This window comes from Ipomoea triloba, chromosome 2 (genome assembly GCF_003576645.1).
Source record: "Ipomoea triloba cultivar NCNSP0323 chromosome 2, ASM357664v1".
Classification (NCBI taxonomy): Eukaryota; Viridiplantae; Streptophyta; class Magnoliopsida; order Solanales; family Convolvulaceae; genus Ipomoea; species Ipomoea triloba.
The window spans coordinates 10924384-10948771 of NC_044917.1; the positions used below are offsets into that span (position 1 = coordinate 10924384).

General features: G+C 34.3%; 3 protein-coding genes across 4 annotated transcripts; 2 read left to right on the forward strand and 1 right to left on the reverse strand.

The window, feature by feature from the left end:
* Positions 1–9416: 9416 nt before the first annotated feature.
* Positions 9417–12232, forward strand: LOC116011329 (nudix hydrolase 2-like). Its single transcript, XM_031250878.1, has 9 exons — positions 9417–9559; positions 9689–9863; positions 10073–10138; positions 10464–10601; positions 10754–10831; positions 10909–10959; positions 11066–11100; positions 11604–11712; positions 11831–12232. The coding sequence occupies exons 2-9, from the start codon at positions 9705–9707 to the stop codon at positions 12050–12052; spliced, it is 858 nt and encodes a 285-aa protein (XP_031106738.1). The 5' UTR covers positions 9417–9559; positions 9689–9704; the 3' UTR covers positions 12053–12232.
* A 39-nt stretch (positions 12233–12271) lies between these two features.
* LOC116011330 (transcriptional regulatory protein AlgP-like) lies at positions 12272–13108 on the reverse strand. Its single transcript, XM_031250879.1, has one exon. It carries the CDS (start codon positions 13009–13011, stop codon positions 12397–12399), a length of 615 nt encoding a protein of 204 aa, XP_031106739.1. The 5' UTR covers positions 13012–13108; the 3' UTR covers positions 12272–12396.
* Positions 13109–16897: 3789 nt separating this feature from the next.
* LOC116009866 (cleavage and polyadenylation specificity factor subunit CG7185) lies at positions 16898–21421 on the forward strand. Of its 2 annotated transcripts, none has more exons than XM_031249038.1 (3): positions 16898–17054; positions 17186–19545; positions 20752–21421. In XM_031249038.1, the coding sequence occupies exon 2, from the start codon at positions 17223–17225 to the stop codon at positions 19341–19343; it is 2121 nt and encodes a 706-aa protein (XP_031104898.1). In that variant the 5' UTR covers positions 16898–17054; positions 17186–17222; the 3' UTR covers positions 19344–19545; positions 20752–21421. The 2 variants fall into 2 exon arrangements, with proteins under 2 accessions (XP_031104898.1, XP_031104899.1); XM_031249039.1 differs by having other exon boundaries at positions 16920–17054; positions 17223–19545.
* The last annotated feature ends 2967 nt before the right edge of the window (positions 21422–24388 follow it).

Consider the following 24388-nt stretch of genomic DNA (forward strand, 5'->3'; position numbering starts at 1 on the left):
AATCACTATATAAGACTCCATAATAAAAAAATAAATAAAATCAACTTCTACAATTTTATATCATGATAGTCAACTTTGGGACTAAATCTAACTCGAGTGCTAAGGATTGCGATTGGCGGAATATCATTATTTTTTCTGATTGTCAAGTGGTTTGCTCATTATTGAAGTCGGGTTCCCCGAATTTATCCTACGTTGGTTGTGTTATTCAAGAATGTCTCAATCTTAAACGACATTTTGATTCTGTGTCGTTCAGTTTTATTCCTAAATCAGCGAATAAGTTGGCTCATGCTTTAGCTAGAGCTACTAATTCTCAGTCTGGTCCTCGTTTATGGTTTAATTCTATTCCTGATTGTGTTCAACATTTGATTAATGATTAATTCGTCTTGGTTTGTTTTAAAAAAAAAAAAAAATCTAACTCGAGTGCTACGCGCGCGCACATGCGATTGAGGTAGCTTAGTTCGTGATAGTATACACACGCGCGATTGAGGTATAGTAGCTTAGTTGGTGATATATATGTATATCTTATTGCCTTAAGAGATTTAGGGATGACTGATGAGGGATCAAAGCTTGTTATTATTATTTTTTTTTTTGGAAAGATTAAAACTTGTTAATTACATTAAATTGTAATTTTTATTTGTGATTTTTTATATTAATTGTGAAATTTATAATGTATTATATGTGGTAATGATTATTTAAATTGATATGGTCCATATGGAATCTGTTTATTTTGTAATATAATTATGAAAAATTCTTTCAAAGAAAATTTACTTTTTATAAACAAACTATTCAATATAATCTAGGAATTTTAACTATGCATCAATTCAAATTAATCTATAAATATATAAAGTTGATATAATTAAAATAAAAAATATTTATGAATATTATATTAATATAGAAGATACGCAATTTGTAGCTTTATGGCAAAGCTACAAATTAAAAGCTGCCGAAAAGGATTGCCGCAGCACACCTTTTAATTTTTTTATTATTTTTTATTATTTTATTATTATATTTATAATATAATATTATGTGAGTCTCATTTATTTTTTAAATGAGAGAGATTTTTCGGATGTAGAATAAACAATGAAAATTTATAAATTTAATAATGTAGAAGTGAGACTCACTCTAAAAAGTGAGAGATATTTACGAGAATAAAAATAGTCTAAGTTATAAATACTTTACTTCAAAAAGAAGGCAGCCGCCTAGGGTTTCTCTAAATCTCTCTTTTCTCTAATCTCTCTTGTTATCAACGCGGTCGCCGCCTCCGTGAAGCAAGCGGATCGGAGGCGGCGTCCCATCGTCTTCCCCTGCTGTCATCTCCACCTCAGATAGCGTCTGCCCTTCATTGTCTTCTCTGTTTTCACCGTTTTCCTCTATCTCCACTGCTACCGGTCGTTTCTCTCTTATTTTCGCATTGTTGTTTTCATTTGCTTTGATTTATTGTTTTAATTTTGTTTGCAATTGATGTGTTTTCCTCTCGTTGTCTTGACGAGTTTCTTCATTCCTCTCGTTTACTTTGGCGAGTTCTTTTTCATAAAGCGTGAAACGATAAAACTAGTCATGACGTATGTGAATCTCATCCTGGGTGACAAACATGACAATGAAAAAGAGATTCCTCTGAACTATGATATGCAGTTCAACCCGTTGGAGATATTGTCAATGGATAGAAGAATGGAAATAGATACTCAGGTGGTGTGCAAGACTATTCAACGAGTGTTAGTCTTGGGTACGTTTGACCAAATCATTAAAGAAGCTTTAAGTTCATCCAAAGAATTCAGCTTCAAATTTGTAAAACAGTCTGCGAATTAAGTTTTTTGTAGCATTGCTAGGGAAGTTGTTTCTATGTCTGACGGTAAGAAATGTTTGACCATTCCATCGATCTTTATTGTAAACGTCTCAGTCTATGATTAATGAATTAGCTTATTTATTTATTTTTTTATTTTTTTTAAAAAAAGTCTTAAGTTATATGATTTCATTTACATGTTCTCATATGCTATCTCAAATCCGGCATAGACGCAGGTTTAGGTTTAGGTATGAACGCAGTGGCGCCCAATTAAAACGGGTCTAATGATTAAATACAAAACTTTGAATAAACGTCTCGAAATTCATGATCCCATCCCAAGTCAGTGAGTCAGTCAGTCGTATTTGTTGACTTTCAACCTTCAACGCAAAGCTTAGTTGTCAGGATGGGTAGGTGGGTCCATTCAAACCCATTCCTCTGACCCTTTTTTTTTTTTACCGTGTCGTCCCTCCATGACCTTATAACCAGTGTACACGACAAACTCTGCTTTGAATTCGGAAACCACAAACTAATCAACGTAATTATCACTCCTTCAATCTTCACTGTGTGTGGGGTTCAAACGGGAATTCTACTCTCACACAGAAATATGAATGTTAATAGTGGTCAATTTGAAATTTTCAAAAATCAATATCACTGTATTAACGACGCATTATTATATTCCATTTAAGTTTATATAAATATTTATATTACTACCAAAAATTGAAGGCAAACAAGACTAGGTTTTCTTTATTTGTGGACTGTGGTGATAATATTGGTCCAAGTAAGATATGTTTAGTCGATATCGATAAAATGATTGACAACAAAGAAAATTAGAGATAAAGATGGAAATACGTATTTGAGTGAATACATTCGATTCACAGTCTATTTTGCAATCTTGCTGGCCCTTGTAATATTACCACTTGCCATTGCTCCTAACTCAATGTGAATAAACTCTTTTAAAATATAATAAGTACCCTATGAAACTGTATCATAAATCCTTATGTGTTACACAACATGTCGGATTATAATGAAAATGCAATAAGTATACTGAAAAATATAATACTAATTAGGAATAAATTGGTTGTTACTTATTAAGAAAAATGTAATACTTTTAGGGTCACACTTGTGTGAGACCGTCTCACGGATTCTTATTTGTGAGACGGGTTGGATCGAGTCGAAGCATCATGCAAATGTCATACTTATATGTGCAAATCTCACACTTATATGCTCAAATATAACACTAATCAAAAATATAATTTTTGTTACTTATAAGAGAAAAAGTAATACATTTTTCATAATAAGTAATGTTGACAATGCCTCTCACTTATAAGGGCAAATATAATACTTTTGAGCAAAAAATGTAATACTTTTAAATCGAAATGTAAAAGTATTGTATTTTCCCTTAAAAGTATTACATTTACCCTAATAAGTAACAAAAATTTTATTCCTGATTATTATTACATTTGAGCATATAAGTATAGCATTTGTGCATATAAGTGTTACATTTGCATCTTGATTCGACCCGACTCGACCCGTCTAATGGTGAGACAGTCTCACACAAGTTTTTGCCATACTTTTAAATCAAAATATTATACTTAGGATTGAATAGTTATTTATAAAAAAAATGTAATACTAATAATGAATAAATTGTTTAATTATTACTTATGAGATAAAGTGTAATATTTATGATAAAAAATGTGATACATTTAATAGAAAAAATGTAATATTTTTAAAGTATGATTTACTGTTAAGATTTGAAGAATTACTTATGATGAAAATTGCAATACTTATTAGAAAAACCTGACCCATCTCGCAAATGGAAATTCATAAAATGATTTCACATGAGGATTTGCCTTTAAAATATGCATATGCCCATCTAGTGTGAATATTTGTTGCAAATATCAACTACTTTTCAAGTGAATAAATAATTTCAATAAAAATAATTTCAAAAATATTAATTAATAAATACACATATTAAAATTCAATGCCTATAATATAACTTAACTAAATACAAACATTCATACATATGCGTACTTTTGAACAAACAAATAAATATCCATCCAAATCTTGAATAAAATGTATCCACCTGATTAAAACTAAATAAATACATATTCAATATTGGCCTGGTATTTTTTATTTGAGTCGGCCAACTACAAATAATTTATGTTGGTTTACCTTCTTATGGTTATTTACGAGCTGATCACAATGCAAAATTTATCCAATCCATACCCTCAAATAGTGATTGCAGGTTTTTCTTATCACTGAAAAAAATACATATCGATTTCACTTTATTTGCTATTCTTAAGTTATACTCCGTGCTAAACTTGTATGTCATGTATAGTAATGACTTTCTTTGGTAAATGACTTTTTGAAATAACCTCTTTTTGATTGATTTAAATTGATTGACTTAGTCAAATAGCTAATATAGAAGTGTTTCATGTTGTAAATGGCTTTTGAAATCAATATTTTGGTCCACAGAGCTGATTAAAAAAATTATTTTGAATAGCTTTCACATTATCCGCTAAAGTTCTCAAAAGTACAGTCAACTTACATGTTATACGCTAAACAACTTTGGTCCTAAAATTTTAAGTCAATCAAATGTGACAATGGACTTTCTTTTAGATCCTGAATGAGGGGAGACTCTTTTTTACAAGGTAGTATTTATTTTGTACTTTCTCAAAAATCTAAACGCCTACTACTCAAGTTCGAACCTATAATCACTCATTTAAAATGATAACCATAATACTATCACACTATATGATAGTTGACAGGGGAAACCTTGATAACCCAAGAACACTAAAATATTCTAGAGATCCTATGAGTCAATAGCATCCTCTTGAAGAGCTCTTAAGATTTTTCTTGAGGAATTGTCGAAGAATAACATCCCTCTACCACTACTAAACGATCTCTTCGTAAAGAGATCAACAATACAATTTTGTTCTCTAATTAAAATATGTATCACATTTTTTGATAAAAAAAATGCATCATTTTAATAGATTAATTTTAATCAGTGACTCTAATTTTGTCATAATTTTTATTAGTTGACCGTTTAACTTAATTGAATGTATTATCACCATTTGCACCATTTTGTACTAAATTAAAAATAATCACATTGTTTCTATATGTACTTGGTGGAGGAAAACAATGAACTCTAACACTACCAAAGATACTCTTAACATTTACATTTGTAATGTGAATTTAATTACTACGAGTATAAATTTGTAATTTTGTAAACATATCTTTAACTCATCACATACTATTATCCAATAAGTAAAATTTAGACAATCATCAGGAATTAGATTATAATTTCCATTACTAGTCAGGGTGACGAAGAAAAGGAACAAAAGTTTCAAGTAATTAAATGGAATACTTCTATTTGGTAGTGGTTGACTGGTTGGGATTCTAGTGCAAGACTAGTACGTATTGCTAGCGTAAGTGTATGCGTTGAGAATAATTGATCATGTGATAAATAAACTTTATAAATTTTAATATTTTGTTTTGTGAGAAAATATGTTAGTTGCTATTCAAATGTGTGCACGGATGAAACCTTAAGACACTATCGAAGTATCGGGCAAAGGACTCCCGATGAGTAAGAGTGTGTAAACTTTGGTGAAAGTTCAGTTAATCAATCGAACAAAAAAATTTTGGTTAATCATTTTTTTTAACCGGAATACTTCAGTTCGGTTAATGGTTAGAGGTTCTGTATGTAAAATTTTAATTAACGGTTAATTCGATTCGAAATTATCGGTTAACCGAAATTTTATTTATATAATATAAATTCCTAAAACTAAAATGAAATCCCTAAGGACTATGGATGTTTGGGCTTTGGATTTTGTATTGAAGTTATGGATTTACGATTATTTTTAATATATAATATAAAATCCATAAAACTACAATGAAATCCCTAAGGACTATGGATGTTTTGACTTTGGATTTTGTATTGAAGTTATGGATTTATGATTATTTTTAATATATATTATAAAATCCCTAAAACTACAATGAAATCCCTAAGGACTATGGATGTTTTGACTTTGGATTTTGTATTGAGTTATAGATTTACTATTGTTTTTAATATGTAATATAAAATCCCTAAAACCAAAATGAAATCCCTGAGGATTATGGATGTTTGGACTTTGAATTTTGTATTGAAGTTATGATTTACTATTATTTTCAATATATACTATAAAGTCCATAAAACTAAAATGAAACCCCTAAGGACTATGGATGTTTGGACTTTGGATTTTGTATTGAAGTTATGGATTATTTTTATGAGTAGGAAGTTATGAATTTATTATTATAGGTATTGAAGTAATTTGATTTATTATTATAGGTATTATTTTAAGGATTTAATTCGGTAATAAAAAAACATGCACTTCGATTCGGTTAATTCGGTAATACAAAGTTCAACTCGGTTAATGGTTAAAGCATTAAAAATTTCAGTTAAAACGATTCGGTTAACTGTTCAATTAACTGAATATGTACCCCTACTGATGAGGTAAATTAAACCAACTTAGATAAGTTATGACTTATTGAGTGACTGACTTAATTGAGAGGTTACTCAAGGTGACAAGCATACTGCTCAGATAAGCTTAGCTATGACCAAAAAACCACATAAATTTTAATACTTCTCTCTTAACTGTTATTCTTAATAACTAGTGTTACACTACGACTTTATTTATTTTAAATTTATACTAACTCAAGTATTTTTAAATTATTTATTATAATTGATTTTATTTTCAATAATAAATTCTTAACTGTAATAATTTCAGTGATGTCTTTCAAATTCAATAGTTATTTAATACGAGTAGTACTTTTTTGGGGGGTGGGGGTGTTTTTTCATTAATTTAGATTTTATTAAAACTTTGAAAAGTTTTTTTTTTTTTTTTTTTAACAAAAGTTATGGTTGAAAATGATTTTTTGATCCTTTAATTATGATCATGGTGTAAATTTGTGTGTGCGTGTGTGTGTGTGTTTCTTTAATTTAGTAATAATAGAGATAGGTTATCTCTTAAACTTGTAGCGAAATTATCACCGATTTAGTTCCTCATGTTAGGGTTTTGTTAAAAACTTTAGCAATCTTTCCTACAATTTTAAGAATTAATTTTACATAGCGAATAATTAAGGGACTAAAATTACCATTAAAACCGTAAGTATCCCTTTTTCTTAATTATAATATTCTAGCTAAAATGATCTGATGTAGAAATTGAAGTTAAATTTTCACAAAATATATGTCAACTTTTAACTTTGTAAAGTACGTAGTATAATAACATATTTACATATGGAAATACATTTTATTTTATTTAGTATAAAAGATATTTATGTACGTGATTTGAATACTTAGCTTATTCTATTTTTATTCATTAAACCGACCACTTACTGTAAATACAATTCTTGAAGTTTATTCATAAAGTGAACCAAATAATGAAATAGAATTTATATTATACTCTTTATATATTCCAATCACTATAGAATATCAATCTTATTCCTTCAAAATATTTTTCATGAACCAAACATGCAATTATAGATCCACTATTCCAAGATTTAACGTATTGTTCACTCTCGGAGTCTAAGGTGATATGAACTAATCCGTAATTGATAAATTCCTGATATTTTTGTGCATCAATTGTCCACCAAAAATTCGAGCGTTGAGCAATTAATGGGAATTGCTAATTTGCTACTATACATTAATTACCAAAAAAAAAAAAAAACCCTTTTATATGAAGACTTTGAGTTTGAGAGAGAGAAAAAGAACTTATGAGGAAGAAAATGACTTAAAGTGTTTTTTTTTTTTTTTTTTTAAAGAAAGTGTTTTATTTATTGATATAGTTTTTGAAAGACAGTGACACCTTATACAAATTAGCTATAAACTAACCATTAATTTTACTAAATATTTTAATATTATGTATCCAATTTAATTATATTTAACTATAAATTTGTAACAATTGATTTTTCAATTGTAAACAACTTTTCAATTAAGAGCCGCCATAGTCATTCAATTTCTAATTGTTACATTGAATTTAAAATCATTATACAATTTAAAACTATTTATAAAAGTAGACAATTATTAATCAAAACGATTAATCATGTATTGCAACTCCAGTGAAAAATACAAATTTTTAAAATTATGTTAATTGCAACTTGCAAATGCCTAGTTTGAACACATTAATGATCTGTGATATAAATGACAGAAATTATTCCACTTTTTGAGAGAGAATCTTATTCCACTTAAATACTACAAATTGAATAAACATATTTATTAATGATCTATTGTGACACATGTTTTAATCTCATTAGAGAGAGAAAATGATTACCGATGTTGTTTACCTCGTCTGTTGATCAATAGATTCATTGCATTATATTAATAAAAGTGGTAATTCTAATTTTTTGTCGGATTTATAGATTTTAACTATTTTTAAAAAATATATTCTTTTGATCATAATATTATTGTAATATGACATTTTTTGTCTTTTGTTAACAAAATCATTTATATGGCGTTGAATACAAGAGTATTTTTGTCTATTCAGTTATAAGTGTTAAGTTATTTTTCTTTATTGGTCATATGTTTATCATAATTTTTCTCATTGGTAATAAAATTGCTATTAATACAAAAGTCTATTGCAAATCCAAAAAAGTATAATTGAAAAATTTACAAGTCTACTTCATGAAAATCCATAAGACTTGTGATTCTATTACCAAGAAGAAAAAAAAAAAGAAAATTTTAACGTCATTTTTAGTGCCATTTAAACATATTTATTGACGGGGGACAAAAAATGATCATGTCACAATAATGTTAGGAAAAAAGACAAAAAATGAAATGACACCTATAAATCTATGACTAAAAAGAAAAAAAAGATTTAACATTTAGAACTAAATAGATTAAAATGTCATTGTATTTGACACTATTTAAACATTTTTGTTGATAGATGACAATGGTCATGTCACAATATTACGATAATACTATGACCAAATATGGATATTAAAAAAGGACTAAAAGCGAGCTGAAACTTACAAATCTAAGACAAAAATGAAATTAACATTGAATAAAACATATAAAGATATATTTAAAATGGGAAGGAAATATTAATTTCCCTCAAAATTTCTCCTAATATTTCATGGTTTATAATGATTGGATACCTGTGAATGGGATAACTCACCATTACTTCAAAAGAACGAAAAGATTGGAGTGAGAATTTTTAGAGAATGTTATCATTAGTCATTACAATACACTTGCAAATAAAATAATGGCAGTCAATATTTGATCAAAACAAAATAGTGCTCCGAGCGACCGAGCCGTAGTTTAATTGGTGGGACCGTTGAAAGTCGTTTAATCGTTTTTGTTTGGTGTACAAGTCGTTTATCATTGAAAATGAAAAGCAACGTTTTCACTTTTCACAATCGAAAAAAACGCGGGGCCCAGTCAAGTAGGCCCGTCACTCAAGTCCAAAAAGCCCCTCACCACCAACACGTAACCAAATTTTACGCAGGCGGCTTAAGTGAACCGGGACCCACGATGACGTCACCGGATAATCAATTCAGTGGAGGGACCCTCGTATAGTCGTATACGCACTCGGCGCACATTAGTTTTACCGCACACCCACCCGGTGCTCTATAAAACTCCCTCGCCTTTCGGTTTGTTCGTTACATCAAGCATTTCACTCACCGAGCTTCAGTGTGTACCAGAACGGATTTTTACTCTTACTCCGCTGTGACTCGGCGTTGAAACTTGGAACCCTAACTGATTCATCGTTTATTCGAAGTTTATTCGTTTTGCTCTGTTTCAAGGTAATCTTCGTTTATCCTGAGAATTTCCGTGGTGAATTGGCTTCGATTTTAACGTTTTTGTTTGGAGAATTGCGGTTTTGGATTGTGACGTGAGAGCTCACGTATCATGTATGGCTGTGCTCTGTACAGGTTAAGTTTGGATTTGATGGAGCAAATGTTCGGTAAAAACGGTCTGAAGAAGGTTCAGTTGCTTCCAGCTAGGAATGATGAGCATGGAGGAGTCATAGTGGAGCTTCAGGAGCCTATGGATTCAAATGTCTTTTACTCCATGCTTCGAGCTTCGCTAGTCCAATGGAGGCTGCAGGTATTGCTCATTTTGTTAGGTTTGTTTAGACTAAGATGCATTAGCTATTGCAGCATATAGAATGGAAAAGGAAAACGAGAAAATTCTCAAAAACTTGAAGAACATGCATGTGAAGTTCTCTATTTCTATTGCTGCAAACATTTCATCACATCTGTTCAAATAACCTTGCTTTTACCCCGGAATCATAATCTGAGAAATAAAATATGCAGGGCAAGAGGGGTGTATGGATCAAGGTCCCAATTGGACTTGCAAATCTGATTGATACCGCAGTTAAGGTAAATTCCTTAGAATCCTTTGTAGTTTTTGTGGATTTTGAATCCAAGTGGTGGTTTATGTGACCTCCAGAACAATGAACATTCATATATGGAAGAAAACTGAAATTCATGAAATTGCTACTACATAGTCGCTGGAATGAAGTCCAATTTCCAATTTTGTTTGACTCCACTTTTGACAACTGTTGACAAATTTTCTGCAAATAAGGTGTATACTCCATGTTTCAGGATCTCCACTAGTATCGTGCTGTAATTGGTGCTCTACATGTCGCTTAATGTGCTTTAACTTTATCTATAATATTAATTTGATCTCTGACCTTGATTACAGGAAGGTTTTTGGTTTCACCATGCTGAGCCTTCTTACCTGATGCTTGTATATTGGATTCCTAAAACACCTGATACCATCCCTGCAAATGCCACACATCGAGTGGGTATTGGTGCTATTGTCATGAATGAACAGAGAGAGGTGATTTGATGTTTAAGATATATTACCACCAACATCATTATACTGGGTTGATAACAGTTGATGAGAAAAAAAAAATAATTTTGTTGGATTGATCATTGCTCAGTATTAGTTAGTTTTTGTGGTTCTGATCTTTTGTCATGTCTCTCTTTTAGCTGCTGGTTGTACAAGAAAACAGTGGCAATTTCAAGGGAACTGGCATATGGAAGATCCCTACTGGAGTTGTTGAAGAGGTAAATATACCAACAGAAGCTTAATCATCTGCCCTCAACCTTTTTAACCCAAATAAAGCAAGCTTTTTAATCTGCAGGGTGAGGATATTTTTGAGGGTGCAATTAGAGAAGTAAAAGAAGAGACAGGAGTAAGTATATACTCAACTGAACTTAATCCATAAAAAAGTTTTGCAATCTTTCATGCTAAGCAGAACTCTAATTGATTCTCCTGGTGGTTGTTGCAATTTGTTTCAGATTGATACAGAATTTGTGGAACTACTAGCCTTCAGGTACAACAAGAGCAAATCTTTATCTGTATACTTTAAGAGTAAATTCTTGAAGTACTCACTCAATGTTTTGTGACAGGGAGTAGCATGTTTTTTTGCCTCTCTTTGATAGTAACTAGAGATCCACAGAAGTGGGTAGCCTTAACTAGTCAAATAGCATTTTTCTTTCTCTTTGAAATAGTAACTAGAGATCCACCTAGAAGGTAGCCTTAACCGGATGTGTGTGGAAACACGTAAGGGGAGATGCCAACCATTTTTCCTTAAAAATAGCAACTTGTAAAAGTTTATGAGATTAGATTCAGAGAACCTGTCTTTTCTGTGTCCTTTTCAGATAGGATTTATTTATTATTATTATTTTTTTTTTGGAAACAGATAGGATTTATTCTGATAGGCCACCGGGCAACAAGGTTTTTAGTAAAGAATTAAAAGATAAAGAAAGATGTCACTGTTTTACAAACTGTGATCCAAATAATCACTGGAATCTTATGTTACTTCTGAATTGACAGCCAAACACACAAGTCATTCTTCGAGAAATCAGATTTGTTCTTTGTCTGTGTGCTACGTCCCTTCTCATTTGCCATTGAGAAGCAAGACCTTGAAATCGAGGCAGCCCAGGTATCCAGCTACTTCTTCTTCATGACTAAGTAAAGTTTTGATGGGATTTTATATCACAGATCTTTTGAGTCATATATACCTAAACTTAAACATACATTACTACTCCCTTTATGTGCAGTGGATGCCATTTGAAGAATATGCAGCCCAGCCTTTCATTCAAAAACACAGTTTTTTCAAGTACATAAATGATTTATGGTTGGCCAAAGAAGTGGGGAAATACAGGGGTTTTGTTCCCGTGCCAATAACCTCATTCTTCAATGATCCAATAAGCTACCTTTATGTCAACAAGCGAGATCTAAACCAGCAAAATCTTAGTAAAATTCATCCCCTGAAGGAGTAAGAGTTCACCAGAAGCATATGAATAACTCTGTAGTGATATAACCCTCCCCTCTGATTTGTTAATTTTTTTCTATAGCAGATTTTGTCTTTTTAATTTTAGAATAACTTATGGCAGGCATGTCATCATTGGCCTCCCCCTTGTATCTTTTTTCAGTATAAAAAATTATGATATTTCTCCCTATATCTGTGTTGAATTTAAAATGATTAAAGTAGAAGAAAATAATAATAATAATTGAAATTGAATAATCTGAATTGCAAATGCCAATAATGGTAGGGTAGTAACAATGAATGAAAAGAATGACGCTACTACTAGTAATACATTTTCAGTGGCAATCAGCCTAAAAATCAAATGGCCAAAGCCGCCGCCCATAAAGCAAGCCCGGTTGCAGCGATCCGGAACCCGTGTAGCATGTTTGAACCGGATCCATCAGCAACCGGACCCTGAGCTGTCTCCGGGGACGAGGCAGCTGGGGCCATACCAGGGCTATTGCCCTCCGGGAACATGGTAGGTGCCTCCGACGGTGTCGCCGAACTCGAAGGAATGCTTGCGGATGCAGATGGCGTAACGGCAGCAGCCGGGACGTCTGCGGCAACAGGGGAAGCCGCTGGGGCGGCTGCCGGAGGAGACAGTGCCGGTGAGCTGACCGGAGTTTCAACAGCCGGAGGAGGGGAGGAGGCTGGAGATGAGACCGGAGGAGAAGCCTTGGACGACGGAGTGGGCGCCGGAGATTGTACCGGTGATGCAGCCGGACTGGCCTTGGGAGAAGGCGAAGCGACTGGAGACTTGGAAGGCGATGCGTGAGGGGTGAGCGGAGCAGATGCCGGCGAAAGAGGCTTCGACGGCGACGCAGACGGGCTAGTTGATGGTGCTTGAGAAGGCGCGTTTGTGTTCTGTGCTCCTCCTCTGGGAACCGAGGCGCACAACACCGACAACAAAGCAACGACGATCAACCGATACATTTTGTTTAGCAGATTTCAGAAGTGTAAAATAGCGATTATGTGTATGAATAAGCGATGAGATTGTGAGGAGATGAGTGAGTGATGGGAAGGAGAGTGAGAGAGTGAGCGATATATAGGAGCAGAGAGTTGGAAGTAAGCGTTGTGTCCGGAACTTACAAAACCAAATATGACCGTTGGGAGTATGCTCCTCCGTACACCCGCTAATATAGCCGTTGCACACAATCATCATCACTACATATATGTCCGTAGTAACTTCGAACTTTTCCACCAATATAACTGTACTCCGTAAATCTTTAAAAATCACTGCTTTTTAAGTTTTATAAAATTAATTTTTCTTTTAACTATTGACTATATGAACCCCGGCCCAAGAGCGCGGACTCTACCAATGTCCCTCATGTCTTCAGAACTTTCATCCTGTCAAGACGACATGTCTTCAGAACTTTCATCCTGTCAAGACTTTAGGGTAATTCTTTAACTATCGAGTCAGGAAAATACTATATGAATTTTTCTCACACTTTTTTTTGAGATCCACATAATGAAAATATTATACGCTTAGAATTTGCTATTTTAAAACCAATGAAATGTATACAAACTCTCCTTATTATTTATTAAATTAAATGATTATTAGTTTCAATAGTTATAATTAACTTTCTTTTTGCTATTTTTTATTTCATCCAATCAATGCATGTTAAATGGTGAAAATTACATTTTGGTCCCTGGGTAAAGATATGTTAAAGCAAAATATTAAATATTGGGAACTAAAATTAAGTGCAAATTATATTAATATTTGTTTAAAGATGTTATAGAGGAACATAAAATTTTACACGTTTGCATGAGTTCATTAATAAATTTATGGCATTATTATTTAATTGATGAATAATTATTAAAAATTAATAATTATAAACTTACACTAACATAGATTTTTATTTTTTATTTTTGCAAATAATAATGCCAACTAATATATTATCCTTGTCAATGTTTTTGTTTTGTCATGGTCATGGTCTTTTTCCCCACCCCATTCGGCATTCACCTTTGGGTTTAAGCCCAATGAGGAATTTTGGATTATTGAGCAAAACAACAAAGGTGTTCCCTTAATGTATTAAATGCTAATATAATCATGCACAAAGAGTTGACACTGTTGAGATAATTTTTTTTTTTTTTGGGTGCTGTTGAGATAATTTTATAGCAAAATGTTATTGTTCACTTTCATGGACCACTTACATATAAAAGTAAGAGAAAAAAAAATACTCAGAAATTAAAGATTCTTGTATAAATATTATTGACTATATTACAATGTAATACATGTAAGAAATTAGAGTTTAGACAATAAAATTAAAGTTTATACAACGTTTTCACGCTATCAACTTTCAATAAAAATCCTACCTTTGTTCACTACCCACAACTAGAATAAAAGAATTTAAATAAACAATAAGAATAAGTCAAAAAAAAAAGGGTTAAAAATAAGTCAAGAGCAAATGCAGCAGAGGTGGTTTCTTGACCCACATGGTCTAAATATATAACATTATCTTCTCCAGTCCTCATTCGAAAAAAAATATTATTCTCAAGGCTAATGTTTGAAAAGGTGACATATAATGATTCCTAATATTCCTAAGTAGCTTTTGCAAGTATAGTGTGATCCAGCACTTATTGCACATTCTTGATCTTTTTATTGTTCCCAAAATGCTTATCAAGTATACAAAATGGAGTAAGAAATTGGGTCGTGGATGGTAGGGATGAATCAATGTAATAGCCAACATGTTTGGCCAAAATTTCAGGAGTAACACATGAAATACAAGATGAATGTCTATTCTATCAGGCAATGATAATTTGTATGGAGCATAGTAGCTCTTAACAAGCTTGTAATTGAGGTTTTGAGCAACATAGCGTTGCTAATATAACTACAATTTAACATACACCCAATCATCAACATTAAACGAACTATTTATTGTGTAAATAACAATTGACTTGTATTTTCATTTTTTCTTGTGTTTACTGTAAATTTAATCTGATCATAGACAAAAGAGCCTACTAACTTAGAAAATACGGTCTAATGTGTTAATAGGAGTGTTGTCACACGAGTAATTGACCAATGATGGTGAATGTTTACCTTATTCTTGGAAAGGGAAAAAACCTACTAAACCTATGAATACTAGTTTTATACTAATATTTTGTCCAAACCTATTGGGTAGGACAACCACCTACAAAAGCTCTTAAATACATCTTGAAACACTGATTGAACATTGTTGTCTAGCCATTTGTTAATTTGTGGGTGATAAGTTGTATTATACTTTTAATTGAATTACATTCCTTGTAATTGATAAAGCTCATTCTATAATATACTTATGAGTTATGAGTAAAAGATTGTGATTTATGACAATAAACTAAGGAGAACTATATAGGCTGATATACGTGAGGACAAAGTGTTTTTACTATTTTTTTTTTAGAGCAACCATGCCTTCTAGTGAAGCACACACATAATCATACTTAAACAATCAACTATAACCTATGTAGTGGTTTTGCCACAAGACGGTGGTAAGGATATGATGTGATGAAGTTTATGGTAATATTTTTCCAAATCTATGAAGGAATTGGTAATGGTTGCAATAATTCTTTGAGACAAAAGTTTTTGGACTTAATCTACAGGCAAATGGAATTGTTTTTAACATGCTATTGAGTCCCCTTATGCATCTTAGGCCAATAAAAATTAGCACTAAATGTATATAAGCATTTAGTTCGTTCAAATAACCTATATCTAGCAAGCCATGGAATAAATTTGATACCGTTATTGTTGCAATCCTTTTTTAGACGAAACATAAATCTTGTTGTCATAATACAACATGTTGTGTTTCAAAGATAATCCTATATCAACTACATCCCCATTTTGAAGAGAATTTATTATATCATGTTCCTTTCTTAGATCAAAGCAGGGAGGGGGGGTACCTGGGAACGAGACCATCCTAGGAGGTCTCTCTAACTCTACGAATTCTTGTAGCTTGCACAAGGTCGTTCATATAGACCTCTTCACATTCCGGAGGGCAAGAAGCAAAGACCCTCCAACCCGCAGTCGTAATAGTAAAGGGTATCAAATTGGTTGTTGCTTCTATAGTCCACCTAGATAAAGCATATAGTCTAGACCATTAGTTTTATCACATACATAGTGTTCAATGATAAACTCATCAAAGCCCAATAGTTTTTTAACTATCATTCTTGTTGTGAAGTCTGAATGGTTTGGAGCAACAATAATTGTTTTATATTTTTGTGATTAGTAATAATGGTAAAGGGTTATCCCAACAAATAAGGGTGTTAATGTCACACTGTTGCTAACATACAATTCATAACTATAATTCGAGGTTGTTTGGAACCGATTTGGAAACTTCTCATTGAAATATAAATGTTTTTCTTAAGATAAAATTGCATTAACTATACACTCAGAAGCATTAGTTTTCAGGGTGAAAGGTAACTCAAAATGAGGAAGGTGGAAGTCAAAAGTTTCGATTATAATATTTTGATATCCTAATTTTTTTTTATTTTATAGTGTATTCTATAGAATTTACATGTTATTTATAAATTTGTTTAAAAAAAGTCAAAATTAACAATAATTATCTTAAAAATCTTGCTCAAACATAATACTTACTTTTTGATATATTATAGTGAATGTAATAATCATATATAAATGAACAAAAGTGAAATTTATTTTATACAAAATTTAATTTAAAGTAACTTTATAAATCATTGTTCTAAGGAAAAAGTGAAGTTTTTTTTTTCTCAAAAAACAAAAAAAAAAAAAAAGAGAAAAAAGAAAAAAAAAAAGAAAAAAGAAAAAAGAAAAAAAGAAGAGCAAAAGCTATCGAGACTCGAGAGCTTCTGCAATTACGAAGAATAATGACGTAACAAACGACACGCTTCCAATTTTCACGTACATACTTCTAGAGCGGCGGTATCTATCCAGATTAGGGTTTGTAATTCGAAAAGTTTCTCTCTTTCTCGATTTTTCCAATTTTCTCTTCGCGTTTCTCTCTGCTTCAATTCTCCTGAGATAAAAGGTAAGATCTAACTCCTCCCAATTCCTGTCATATTTTCATTCATAATGTTTCAAATTGTCTCTGGTGGAAAACGAGCTTGATTTAATTTTCTTTTTCCCCCTTTCATTTCTTTTTATTATTCCGTAATAAAGAAAACCCTAACCCTAAGTCTTGGGGAAGCGAGCAAAGATGGACGCGAATGAAGGCGGTGATGGGTTTGGCGACGGCGTGGGAGATCCGAGTGAACAGTTCCATCGGAACGAGGCTATATCTGCTGTCGCGGACGAGGGGTTTCTTGGAGAAGAGGATGATGACTATGAGGATCTTTATAATGATGTGAACGTTGGCGAGAATTTTCTCCAGTCTCTAAAGAAGAACGAGGATTTAGGGTTTAGGAATGAGGAGGTTGCGGAAAAGTTGCCACCTAAGCCTACTACAGTAACTCCACCTGCGCAGACGCCTAGTGCTATAGGAGGGGAGAGGAAGGCAGAGAAAGAGGAAGATGGTGGGACGAGGAGCTCCGGCAGGTTGGAAGGTTATCAGAGTATGGGGTTCAGGGTGAATGAAATGGGAGCTAGAAGTTCAAGTGTTGCAGCAGGCGGATCAGGGACTCCAGGTGGGGAGCTTAGGGTTGAGTTAGGTCACTCATCAGGTAAAGTAGCTGATTTAGAGGAGCAGGCTGTTAGTGGAAATGCACAGAATCAATGTGTGGCTCAGCAGCCTCATGTTGCTCCTGTAGGAAATTTAGTTAATGTAGGAATAACAGGAAATGATAGTATGGCAAGACAAGGAGGTGGGAATATGAGTGCCAATATTAGTGGTGGTGGAGCATTTGGAGTAGGCGGTGGCGGTGGAGGTGGCCCGGGTGGTGGTACAGTTCTTTTTGTTGGAGATTTGCATTGGTGGACAACTGATGCTGAGCTGGAGGCGGAGTTGTGCAAGTATGGACCAGTGAAGGAAGTGAAATTTTTTGATGAGAAGGCTAGTGGGAAGTCAAAAGGGTATTGCCAGGTTGAATATTTTGACCCTTCAGCTGCCACAGCTTGCAAGGAAGGGATGAATGGTCATGTTTTCAACGGCCGACCATGTGTTGTAGCCTTTGCATCTCCATACACTGTGAAGAAAATGGGCGAGGCTCAGCTAAACAGAAATCAGCAGATGACCCAGACTTCTGCCCCCCAAGCAAGGAGAGGCCCTGGTGATGCCATAGGTAAACCCAGTGGTAATAATATTGCCACAGGTGGTAACTATCAAGGTGGTGGGGATAACAATAGAGGAGGTTATGGCAGAGGAAATTGGGGAGGTAGGGGAGGTGCTCAAGGGATGGGGAATAGGGGTCCTCTTGGTCCTATGAGAAACAGGCCTGGGGGTGTGGGTGGACGAGGTTTAATGGGAAATGGAGGTAGTGCATTTGGGCAAGGTATTGGTGGCACACCACCGATGTTGCATCCTCAAGCAATGATGGGTCCTGGTTTTGATCCTGCATTTGGAGGGCCTATGGGACGAATGGGTAGCTACGGAGGATTTCCAGGTGCTCCAACTCCACCATTTTCAGGAATCTTGCCTTCATTCCCACCCGTTGGAAGTGTTGGGTTGCCTGGTGTTGCCCCCCACGTCAACCCAGCATTCTTTGGCAGAGGGATGCCTATGAATGGTATGGGAATGATGCCTGGTGCAGGTGTAGAGGGGCCGAATATGGGAATGTGGTCTGATATGAATATGGGGGGTGGAGGATGGACTGGTGGTGAAGAGCATGGAGGTAGAGCTGGTGAGTCAAGTTATAATGAAGAAGCTGTATCTGACCATCAACATGGAGAAGTAAGTCATGATAGAGGGGCTTGGCCTGGTGGCCTTAAAGAAAAGGACAGAGGTGTGGAGCGGGACTGGTCAGGTTCTACAGACAGAAGACATAGGGATGATAAGGAACCAGGATTTGACAGGGAAATGCCTCGAGAAAAGGATACAGGACATGATCATGATTGGTCAGAGAGGAAACATAGAGATAGCAGAGATATTGGAAGAGAGAGGGAGCGGGAGCGGGAGCGTTCTAGAGACCGTGATCGTGACCGCGATCGTGATGTCGACAGGGATCGGGATCGCGACCGTGGACATGACCGTGAGCGTGATCATCATAGGGATGAAAGATATGCTGCTCATCATCGGCACAGAGACCATGAGCCTGAATACAATGATGATTGGGACAGGGGAAGGTCATCAAGAACTCACGCAAAGTCAAGAGTGTCGCGTGAGGAAGAGCAAAGATCAAGATCTAGGGACACTGAATATGGGAAAAGGCGTCGTTCTGAGTAGTTTATTTGAGGACAGTTATCTAGAAAAGGAATTATAAACTACTTGAACTGAGGGGTTTTTGCATGCATATTGAGGCCTTTGTGGTAGCTTAATTCTTGACTGCCTAGCTTCATTGAATAGCCGTAACCTTTGGTAATCCTTTTATGCGTCAATGCTGGGTTCTTTTCCACTTTTGTGGTGTGCGACTCTCTTAGCATTTGAAGTAAGTTCCCTGCCTCTGTACCTCTCATATTGCGAATCCTAGCATCTGTTGATCTCTAGTTGCTGTCCTGCATCATAAAATAATTATTATTGTTACCACAGCTTTCAACTCCTGCTTTGAAAATGCTTTTTGCACAAGTATTCTTTTGTCAGAAACTGATTAAGATCATTTAGAGAAGAATGTGAATGATTGAACATCATTCTTCCTGTTGCTATGTTCTTATTCTTTTGTCTATCTTTGTAAATAGAATTGACTTGCTGCATCTGGAAGCTTGTTTCACTAATTTGATTACATCGAATTGATATTTGCATTATACTTTCAATCACCCAGTAAGTCAATTAGGATACTTTTGGCCTATTGTGCCTCGCACTCTCATGAGTTTTGGCTTAGAAATACAAATTAATGTTGATGAATAGAGCCCTTTTTTATAACCTGGTTATTTTGAACTTGTATCATGGTGGGGAATACTTCTTGCACAGGTCTCTAGAAAAGCTCGGGTCAGTTTTTCCCTTTAGAGAAATGACACAACTTAAATGGAACGCGTAAATTGAAAACTTTGGCAAGTGTAATAGTAGGATGATTTATTCCTTGTGTTGCATATCCACCCAATTCATTGGTTAAAAAATAAAAAATAAAAATACAGAGCATGACTTAATTGTATGTGTATTAAATTTACTTTTTTCTAGGAAACCTTTTATTTAGTACTTCTGCTAATTAGCAATTTCTCTTTCATGCTTGAGTGTTGATTGCTTGAGACTTAATGCTGCAATCATGAGGCCCTTCCTTTCTATGCTGAATAAGTAGGGAAAAAGGGGATTGAAAGAAGAAATCAGTGGTGAATCACTGAGTCTTTGTTTGCACAAATGAGAACTTAGGATTCCTGCTTAATTTATAGCCATAAATCTGTGATTGACCCTATGGTCCTCTATTAGTAACCATTTTTGTTTTCAGTTGTAAGTGGCCCTACTCATATCCAACTTGAGTCTAACCACCACTATATGTAAATAGGATATACTTGGTTAAATCTTGATTCAGCTCAAGTGTATTTTAAAGGGTTTTAGTATTATTATAAAATTTGTTTTGGATTTAAAATCTAGTAGCATCTTTGCAGAATATTTTTGAGGCTTCAAATTGAGTTTGTTCTGGTAGAATATTATTGAGACTTCAATTTTAGTACACTTACCCTGCTGTTTCTTTTGATGATAGCTTGAAGGACATAACTCTGTATGCTCAAACTGTTCAGCAGCAGTGTGGGGCATCTACGAGATGGACTACTGTAGCACGGCATGAAATGGGCATTAGACAAGAAGGATATGCTAGTTGAACTTCATCATTGTTAGCCTCATTTTGCATTTATATTTTAGTTAAGTATGAGTTGAACAGACCAATATTGGTTGGTGTTGGTGATGATGCTTGTGACTTGAAACTGCAGAAGTCTGAATGTGGTAGATTAATTTAGTTGTATGGTCTATGAATGTGATGTATTAGGGGATTTAACAGAGGTTGGTGCTAATTTTCTGTGTTTTCTCGGGTTTGTATTGTTTTTGTTGATTTTGTATCGTACACCCAGGGTTTTTGATGGGTACACAATGTGATCAAATGATCATGCCTGGCGAGGATGATGCCTATGCCTATGACTGATTGATGACTCGAAAGTGCTGAAGTCTGATTAATTAGGTTGTATGCTCCTTGAATGTATTTAGGGATTTAACAGTCACAGGTTAACTTTGTATCTTATTTTAACCTGAGTTTTGATGGGTTCACAATATGATCACAGGATTGTGTTTCTGTGATGTGTACATACATAGACAGATTCCTCGGATGAAATTGTAAATGGAGACTACTTTCTTGTACATACATGTGACATGGAAAGCAATTTGTTCATGTTTTTTACTAAAAGAGAAGAATTTTCTTTCCTCTGCAAGTGGCTTGTGGGGACTGTTTTAAGTTTTGAGCCCCCCTATTTTGGGAGTGTTTACTATCTTTTTGGTCCATGGTAGGCCTGTGCATCGGTCGGGTATGGGCTGGGTATGGGCGGTTCGGTTATACAAAGATGGAAACCATTCGGTTAACGGTTAACAATTTTAGTACCCTAACCGTCATATAATTATCGAAAATCTACTCGGTTTTTTAAAGTTCGGTTTTGGTCGGGTATTGCGGTTTTCGTAATAATTTCGGAAATAAAAAAATAACACTGATTTTCATCAAATATAATAAATTACAAAAGTACATTATACAAGTTTAAGACTTAAAGGACAAAATAACTTAGTAAATAACTAAAATAAGTGACATAGTTAAACCATATGGCCATTTTACAAGTTACAACTGCAAATATACAAAATTAAGTGGCAAATTAACTAAGTAAACTACATAATTACATATTTTGCAGAAGTAACAAACTACAAAATTACATAATAAGTGACTCCAGTCACCAAATTGTCCAATCTTTGCCAACTAGGGGCATCAAGTAACCAACTAACTGAAGTACTGAACTAATTGTAGCTGATATTCTGTGAAGGTGAACTGACAAAAATCCAAAAACTGAAGTAGAAATGTACAACTACACATAGTGAATCTGCTAATCTGCTATTCCGCATCTTCCTCCTAATGAAAAGTTATAACTTAAACAAATCAGTCACAACTCACAATTAATAAATCATAATGAAAATTAAAAAGTACACTGTTTAAACATAATAAATCATAATGAAAATTAAAAAGTACACTGTTTAAACACAAGGAATGGCTCAGCATGCTTTAGCTTTCATGTCAAAAACACAAGGAATGGCTCAGCATGCTTTAGCTTTCATGTCAAAACAAGGAATGAGGGCTCAGCATGCTTTAGCTTTCATGTCAAAACAAGGAATGAGGACAAATTGCTACTTGAGTAGTTGAGTTATACCCACTACTCAGTGTAACATACCAACCCATAGCCTTTTTTTTTTTTTCAGACTATTGGTGGAAGCATCATCATTGCCAAGGATAGAAGTAGAGAGATAAACATAAATTCAGAGAGGCAGCAGAGACAAGAGAGTGAGAGATACATTATTACCATGATACCATCAACTTAGGACTCCTAAGTCCTAACATTCAAACCTGTTGCAACTTGCAAATTATCCATTTGTTCTTGCCTCATAGTTCCAAGTTCCAACAGTCCAAACTGGCAAATTGCAAAATGGCAGCAACAAATAATAGTTGCCCAGCCACTTGCCATTTTGCCAATTGGCAACTGTCCAAGTTTCCAACACCTTACAGTTCAAACCAAGTCAATTGAACAAAAAAGACAAAAATAAATGAATAAGTTAAGGCTTAATAGGAGTAGGCTAGTTACAGCAATTGTGGGAAGTGATAAACCAACTTCACTGCTCCTAGCTCCACCGCCACTCACCAGTTCTGCAAACAAAAAATGAGACAATCAGATTTTAAAAATTATCTAATGAAAACGAAGTTAACTAGTAGTTTAGTAGTTAGTAGTTACCTGTTTCTAATCTCTCCACTTCATCCAGATTTTCTTCTACTAAGATGGGTTGATTTGGCAACCTCATCCAATCTTGGGCACACACAAGTGCTTCCACTATTCTAGGAGTTAATGAACTCCTAAATGCATCTAGCACTCTCCCACTAGTGCTAAAAGCAGATTCAGAGGCTACAGTTGAAATGGGAACAACAAGAACATCCCTAGCCAATTGGGAGAGGATAGGAAACCTACTAGTATTGATCTTCCACCAATTTAAAATGTCAAAATCAGGATTTTCATCCTCCACAATTTCCTCACTTAGATAGATTTCCAGCTCAGTTTTTTTGCCTCCCAACTCACCACTCTCTACTCTTTGCTTTTTTAACTGAGATTTCAGTTTAGACTGTGGTCTACCAATGGTGACAGATTGAGAGTGGGACTGGGATGTACCAGTGACAGCAGTAGCAGAATCAACACTGACAGATGAACCATGCACATAGTCATCAAACAAATTCTTTAGACCAGTTAAAATTTTTGAAACAAGATTCTCCCTTACCATCACCATACAGTTGTGTGAACTGGTATGGCATGTATGCAATTTTATCCCTTGGATCCAATATATTTGCATAAAAAATGATGGCATTCATTTTATCAGGATCACCCCAATATTTCTCAAACTTCGTTTTCATATTTAAACCCATCAGATTAACAGAGGCAGATTCAGCTTCCACCATTTCAAACAGCATGCAAGACAAGTCAGAAATTTCAGAGAAGAAATTATTGGCAGTCACATACAGATAACCAGAAATCCTTAGGGTCATCTCATAAAAACATTTAAGCAACTTCACCATATGCTCAACAGAATACCAATCCATAAAATCTGGGACAGATTCACTTAAATCAGTGGAGAATGAACTATCATTTTCTTCATAGGCCTCAAATACCTTTTGATATGTGACTGCATTCTTAAGCATCAAGNTGTTTAAACACAAGGAATGGCTCAGCATGCTTTAGCTTTCATGTCAAAACAAGGAATGAGGACAAATTGCTACTTGAGTAGTTGAGTTATACCCACTACTCAGTGTAACATACCAACCCATAGCCTTTTTTTTTTTTTCAGACTATTGGTGGAAGCATCATCATTGCCAAGGATAGAAGTAGAGAGATAAACATAAATTCAGAGAGGCAGCAGAGACAAGAGAGTGAGAGATACATTATTACCATGATACCATCAACTTAGGACTCCTAAGTCCTAACATTCAAACCTGTTGCAACTTGCAAATTATCCATTTGTTCTTGCCTCATAGTTCCAAGTTCCAACAGTCCAAACTGGCAAATTGCAAAATGGCAGCAACAAATAATAGTTGCCCAGCCACTTGCCATTTTGCC

Excerpts from the sequence above, each read along its gene's own strand:
- LOC116011329 (XM_031250878.1), top strand. The coding sequence starts at position 9,705 with ATGGAGCAAATGTTCGGTAAAAACGGTCTGAAGAAGGTTCAGTTGCTT. Across the intron at positions 9,864-10,072 it reads TAGTCCAATGGAGGCTGCAG|GGCAAGAGGGGTGTATGGAT; the intron begins GTATTGCTCATT and ends TAAAATATGCAG. Across the intron at positions 11,713-11,830 it reads TTGAAATCGAGGCAGCCCAG|TGGATGCCATTTGAAGAATA; the intron begins GTATCCAGCTAC and ends CTTTATGTGCAG.
- LOC116009866 (XM_031249038.1), top strand. The coding sequence starts at position 17,223 with ATGGACGCGAATGAAGGCGGTGATGGGTTTGGCGACGGCGTGGGAGAT.
- LOC116011330 (XM_031250879.1), bottom strand. The coding sequence starts at position 13,011 with ATGTATCGGTTGATCGTCGTTGCTTTGTTGTCGGTGTTGTGCGCCTCG.